This window comes from Oxyura jamaicensis, chromosome 28 (assembly GCF_011077185.1).
Source record: "Oxyura jamaicensis isolate SHBP4307 breed ruddy duck chromosome 28, BPBGC_Ojam_1.0, whole genome shotgun sequence".
In the NCBI taxonomy this organism is placed as follows: domain Eukaryota; kingdom Metazoa; phylum Chordata; class Aves; order Anseriformes; family Anatidae; genus Oxyura; species Oxyura jamaicensis.
The window spans coordinates 1,716,281-1,722,424 of NC_048920.1; the positions used below are offsets into that span (position 1 = coordinate 1,716,281).

The 6,144-nt window shown below is 69.2% G+C and overlaps 2 protein-coding genes across 3 annotated transcripts in view; one reads left to right on the plus strand and one right to left on the minus strand.

Moving 5' to 3' along the window:
• ISYNA1 (inositol-3-phosphate synthase 1) overlaps nucleotides 1-6,144 on the plus strand; it is a 27,525-nt gene that overhangs the window by 14,354 nt on the left and 7,027 nt on the right. The window contains exon 11 of the mRNA XM_035308685.1: nucleotides 2,441-2,447. Within this exon, the coding sequence (XP_035164576.1) occupies nucleotides 2,441-2,447 (7 nt within the window). The remainder of the gene's footprint in view (nucleotides 1-2,440; nucleotides 2,448-6,144) is intronic.
• GDF15 (growth differentiation factor 15) overlaps nucleotides 3,001-6,144 on the minus strand; it is a 3,579-nt gene continuing 435 nt past the window's right edge. The window contains exons 2-3 of one of the 2 annotated variants that reach the window (XR_004756400.1): nucleotides 4,435-5,547; nucleotides 3,001-3,012 (exon numbers count right to left, since the gene is read on the minus strand). Coding sequence is in view for 1 of the 2 variants with exons in the window: in XM_035348377.1 (XP_035204268.1) it covers nucleotides 4,754-5,547 (794 nt within the window). In the remaining variant the exon portion in view is untranslated. Of the gene's footprint in view, nucleotides 3,013-4,030; nucleotides 5,548-6,144 lie in introns of those variants that run through there. The other variant, XM_035348377.1, reaches the window with a different exon arrangement.

Here is a 6,144-nt window from a genome sequence, read left to right on the forward strand (position 1 = left end):
GGGGGGGTGTGACAGACACGAGTGGGTGGGCGTGGGTGGTTATGGGAACGACAGTGGGACAGGGACACGAGTGGGGACAGGGACACGAGTGGGGGCGCAGCCCCACGGACACCGTGGAACGGGGAGGACATGGGGACACGGGGGACACTCCGACCCCCGCGGGGCACGGAGCCACCACCTCCCCCCCCTCAACCCCCCCCCCCACCGTTGTCCCCGTGTCCCGGTGCGGTGTCACAGCACCCCCTTGTGTCCCCTCCGCACCCCGGGCGCGCGGGCGGGAGGGGGGCTCCAGCCCCACGGTGATGGGGGCGGGGGGGACACCGGGGCCAGATCCTGCCCGGCCCCACGGGGACACCGCGTGGGGAGGCGGCGGCTGCCTCGAGGAGCGGCTTCGTGACCCCAAAAACTTTCGGGGGGGATCAGGGTAAAGTTGGGGGCTGGCAGGGAGCTTGAAGCAGGCGCCGTGTGCGGGAGCGCGGACACGCGTGGGCGTGGGGTGTGCACGCGCGTGTGCTGGGAGAACACGGGGCTGGGAAGGGGGGGGGGTTGTCCACGCTCGTGTGCGCGTGCACGGGGAAGGATGTGCGTGCACGAGCCCGGCGCCGTGCGTGTGCACGCGTGTGCGTGGCAGTGCGCGCGTGTGCGTGTGCGCGGCGGCGCCTGCAGGGGGCGGCCGTGGCCGGGACACCGAGCCCTTGCGGGGCCGGGGAGCGGACGCCCCCCTCCCACGCACCCCCACGGACACGCGGGGGCGGCTCCGCGGTCGGGGGGCGATGCGGGGCCGGGCCCACGCGTGGGACACGGGACACCCCCATCTCCCGGGGTGAGGGTGGGGAGGGGTCTCCGTTGCGACCCCCTAAGGGTGGGGGTCACCGCGGCCACATCCCCCCCACCCTGATGTGACCCCAAAGCCTCGTGTCCGGACGGGGCATGGCGTGGGAGACCCCAGCCCGGACCCCCCCCCCCACAAGTGCTCGGTGTCACCGGTGTCACCGCAGCCACCCCGTGGCCCTCCCCACGCCAACCCAGCCTGGCACAATTCACCGGCCACGCTGCGCCATGCCGGCGCACGAAGCCGTGACACTGGTGGGCACCCACCCAGGACCCCCAAACCCAAGCTGGGACCCCCCCATCCCCATCCCCTGTCCCCCCCCCCCCCCATGGACCTGTCACCCCTTGGCACCCCGCTTGCCCCCCAGCATCCTCCTGCCTCCCCAGCCGCGCAGGGGTCCCGTGGGCGGTGGGGTGCCCACAGGGCCACGGAGGCTGGACCTGGGGTGCCGAGGTGGGGGCAGCGCCGGTGACCCCCCCCCGGGGCCGGCTACGCCCCGGTGCGGTGACACGGGGCCGGCAGGGACCGCCTGTTCCTCTTTCCGCACAGAGCCAGCCGCAGGCGAGTGGGGCGCTGGGGCCAGGGTGGGGGGATTGGGGGGGGGGGGGGACACAGCGAAAGCACCCATGGGCGCGAGGTGCCAAGGGGAGAGGGCGCGGGGCGGGTGGCACGGCTAAACTGGGCTGCACTGGTTTGCACTGGGAGGGGGGAAAGCAGCGCCGCCAGGCTTGCCGAGTGGGGCCGGAGGGGTTGGTTTGGCCGCCGGCCGTCTCCCCGCAGCGGGGTGGCCATGGGGCACCCCACGGCCGCGCTGCTGCTGCTGCTCCCCGCGGCCGCCTCGGCCTCCTGCTTCTCCCTGGTGCAAGCCACGGAGGATCTCTCCAACCTCACAGCGCGGTGCAGAGAGCTGGACTGGAACATCTTCGGGCAGCAGCGCCGGCTGCTCCTGGCCCACAACGGCATCGGCGCCGGGCACCCCACGTCCCGCGTGGATTCAACGCTGGAGGAGCCGGACCTGTCGCACGACGAGCTGCGGAGGCTCCCCGACACCTTCCCGGAGCGGGCGCAGGGGCTGCGGCGGATTCTCCTGGGGCACAACCGGCTGCGGGAGCTGCCCGAAGGCTTCTTCGCCCGCACGGCCGCCCTGCAGAGCCTGGAGCTGCAGGACAACCCCCTGCCCGCCATCCCCGCCAGCGCCTTCCACCCCAGCCTGAGCCGCCTGGCCGTGCCGTGCCGCTGCGACGTGGTGCTCAGCATGCTGGACCCCTGCGCCCACGGCGACAACCGCACGTGCCTCTGCGACGCGCCCAACGGCACCTTCAACAGCTCCAGTTTCGACAAGCGAGAGTGCCAGGGAGGCTCGAAGGTCGTGGCCGCCTCAGTCGGGGCCACCGCCGCGGTGGCCGTGCTGGTGGCGGTGGCCATCGGCATCGTGGTGTGCCGCCGGAGGAGGAGGGCGGCGGCCGCCGCGGGATGGGGCAAGAGGGAGCCTGCCGGGGCCCCCGGGCAGCCCCGGTACATCAGCCATGGTGCCGAGAGCGGCCCCGCCGCTGCCACCGCTGCTGTGGGTGCGAGCGTGGCGCCCGAGTACGAGAACGTCTTCATCAGCCCCTGCGTGGTCCCGGGCACGGCCCCTGCGCACGGCGGGAGGCCGGAGTGGCAGCGGGCGCAGTACAGGTGAGCCTCCGGCACGGGTATGTGGCATCCAAGCCCCTGCTGTGCCGTGCCATGCCGTGCCGTGCCGTGTAGTCCCATGCAATGATGTCCCATCTCATCCCATCCCATCCCATCCCTTCTCCATCCCACCCCACCCCATCCCATCCCCTCCCCACCCCATCCCATCCCCATCCCCACCCCATCCCACCCCACCCCACCAAACCCAAGGACCGGGCACTTTTGGGGCCGGATCCATGCTCTTTCACCCCCACTGAGCCCCCAGAGCCACCCGGGGTGGGACAGGAGGGGGACATTTCCCCCCGGGGGCCCCCCCCCCCCCCACCCCCAGCCCCCAGGTGCCCGCGGATGACACCTATTTCATGGAGAGCGACGCCGGGGAGCAGCCCATCTACGCCAACACCGGGACCCCCAGCGAGGAGGTCTACGTCGTCCCCGACAAGTGAGGGGACGGGGACCCCGGGGGGGTCACGGCTGCCCGGTGGCCGTGATGGGGAAGCAGAGGGCTGGGTTTGGGGGTTTGGGTTTTTTTTTTGCAATTAAAGCAAAACTGCTTTGCAGTCGTTTCCTGCCTGGGATGGGGAGCGGAAGCAGCCGCTTCTCCCCGGGCTTTGCACCGAGGGGACGGCGGCGAGCGGCTTCCACCAGACGTGGGGTCCCCGGGGGTCCCCAGAGCTGGGCTGGGGGGTGCACGGGGTCCCCCTGCACCCTGCTGGGAGCATCGGGTGCCGTGGTCTTTAAGCACCAGTTCCCAGAAAGGGCTGGGTGCCGTGGGGCACCCACCGTGTGTGGCTCCTTCTTCGGCGTGTCGGGGTGGCCGTGAACGTGGGGACAGGCCGGTGGCTGGGGACATCCAGGTAATGGGATCAACCTTGCTGTTTTCCTGCTAAATCTGTCAGTTTGGGGTAAAGAGGAAAAGCACCACTTTGGGACACTCCTGGCAAGATCTCCAAGGCCATCGCTGCGAGGTTACAAACCCTGGGACGTGTCTGGAGGGGAACGGGGACATGGCGACACCCGTGGCGCACCCAGGTGCCCTCCCAGCCCTGTGCTGCTTGGTGTTGCTCCACCGTGACGCATTCAATGCTGTAATCCAAAATACCACGCGTCGCTCCTGGCCTGCAGGCTGTTAACTTCAACCTGACGGAGCTGCAGGAGGTCCCCAGGAAGGTCCCCAAAGCCCGTGTCCCTGCAGCGGAGGTGCCATGAAGCCAGGACCCTCAAGGACACGTCCCCATGCCCCTCATCCCTCCAACCCTGGTCCCCAAGCCCCATGCCCCCATCGTGGTGGTCCCCGTATCCCACATCCTTCAAGCTCTGGCCTCCAAACCCCACATCCTGAGGGCGGGGGACCCCTACCCCATGTCCCTCAAGCCCACGCCCCCAAAGCCCACGTCCCCGGGGTGGGGGTGCCCCCATCCCATGCCCCCCGAGCTCCCGTCCCCCGGTCCCGTTACCGCAGGAGCCTGGAAGCGGCAGCGGCCACGTCCCAGCCCGACGGCCCCGGGGTCAAGGCTGCGCCCAGCACCCGTTTCAAGGCCACAAACAAACCAAAGGTCCCTGGGACCATCGCCCAGGGATTACTCACCCGCTGGGCTCGCAGGGCAGGGATGGGGCTGGCCTGACCCCGGAAAGCCAGAGGATTTACAGGCAGATCCGTGAGAAGCCAGCTCCCGGATGGCTGTGGGTGTTGGGGGGTGGGGGGGACAACGGGGACCACCGCAGGGCTTGGGTCCCGCGCGCCCGGGGAGCTGAGCACCAACAGCCTGGTTCCCATCACTTTATTGGTGTCCATTGCTACGGTGATCTGTTTTATAGAAATGTACAAAATACAAAAGAAAAATACCCCAAAACCTCCCAAGAACATCTCTCGCCGCGTGGTGCAATAAGTTAGCAATAAATAAGAGTTGTATAAATAAGGCTGCAACCGGAGGGCACCGGGGAGGGCTGCGGCCACCTGCGGACAGCCCCGCCGCCGTGCCCGTCCTCCCTCCGGTGGGAAGAGCCCAGCTACCGAACGAAAAACGCTTTAAATAAGGGAAGAGAGGGCGAATAAGTTACGGTGGCCTGTGGAGTGGCGGTGATCCCAACCGGAGAGCGGAGGGATCGTGTCCTCGAGACGGGGCTGAGCCGTTCCGCGCACGTTTCGTCCCACGGGTCTGCTTTTAGGGGCGCTGGTGCCGGGGGGGCTCTGCCAGCACCCACGGGCGGTGACGGGTCCCCGTCCGTGCCGGAGGCGAGGGGCCGTCAGGCGCAGTGGCACCTGGTGACCAGTATGTCCTCGAAGACGGTGGAGACCAGCCTGCCCTCGCCGTCGTAGTGCATCAGCACCATGGGGTCGTAGCCGGCGGGCACGCAGCAGGGCGCCGGGGTGGCCTTGGAGAGGGAGTGCATGCGGGCTTTGATCTGGGCGTGCATGCTGGCCGGCTTGTAGTTGTGCGGGCAGGAGCCTTCGCAGAACCGCATGTAGTAGCTGTTGGGGGCGATCACCCAGTCCGACCAGCCGATGTCCTGGAAGGACACCTTGAGCGACTTGAGGCAGCACTTCCCCTCGCTCTTCCTGCACTCCTCGTCCAGCCCGCGGGCTCTCCGCGCCCTCGGCCGCGTGGCCTCGAGGGTTTCCACCTCCAGCACCACCGTTTCGGCTCCCGAGCCCGCCGGCGAGGCCGAGATGTCGGCAGTGAAGGCCAGCTCCAGCTGCAGCCTGGCCTCGGGACCGGCAGCCCAGCGCTGGACGGGCGCCGTCAGGTCCACGCTTGGAGTGTCGGGGTCGAGCTCTTGGGTTTGCAGGAGCTGGGGGGCTCCCCCGCCCCCCCCCAGCGCGTAGATGCTGACCTGGGGCTGCCGCGAGGCTGGGGAGCCCAGGGACTGCTTGAAGAGCTTCAGCTCCGCTTGCACCACCCGCAGGCGCCGGTGGAAAGCCTCCGTGCGGGACACGACGAGGTGGTAGCGGTGGGGACCTCGCGGGTCCTGGTCCCCGTGGGCGTCCTGGTCCCCGTGGGGGTCCTGCTCTCCTTGGGGGGGCTCCGTCCGGCGCCGCACTGTGGGGACAGGAAGGACAGCTGATGTAAGAGCTGGAAATCCAGCCCTGAGTCAAGCCTTGTGGTCAGCTCCTTGTCCGGCAGCCAAACCACGCAGCTGCCCCGGGGCCACCTCCGGGGAATCACCCGAAGCCCGCGGGATGCCGACCCCGCCGGGTCCATCCCCAGCCTCCACCCTGGGAGCACCGGACACGCGGGGACCCCCCAGCCATGGGGTAGGAGCACGAGGACACCACGGGGCCAGCCCCTGCTGTCCCCCCCAGCCCGAGCAGCAGCCAAATATTTCCCCCAGTCCCCCAGGTCTGGCTAAAACAGGGAGCAGCGGGGGGCAAGGGACGGTGGCACCGCAGAGCCCGCTTTTATCTGGAGTTCATCGGTCTTTGCGTTTTGCAGCCAAAGAGCTGGAAACGGCGACTCCTCCCCTGGCCCAAGCAGGGGAAGCGGCTGGGAGGAGGAGGAGGAGGAGAGGGGAAGGAGGAGGAGGAGGAGGAGGAGGAGGAGAAGGTGACAGCAGCGGATTCATGCCTGGTCATGTCCTAGCACATGCTAGGGCAGTGTGCGGGACACTGCTCGGGGACGTGGCAGGACATGTCACCC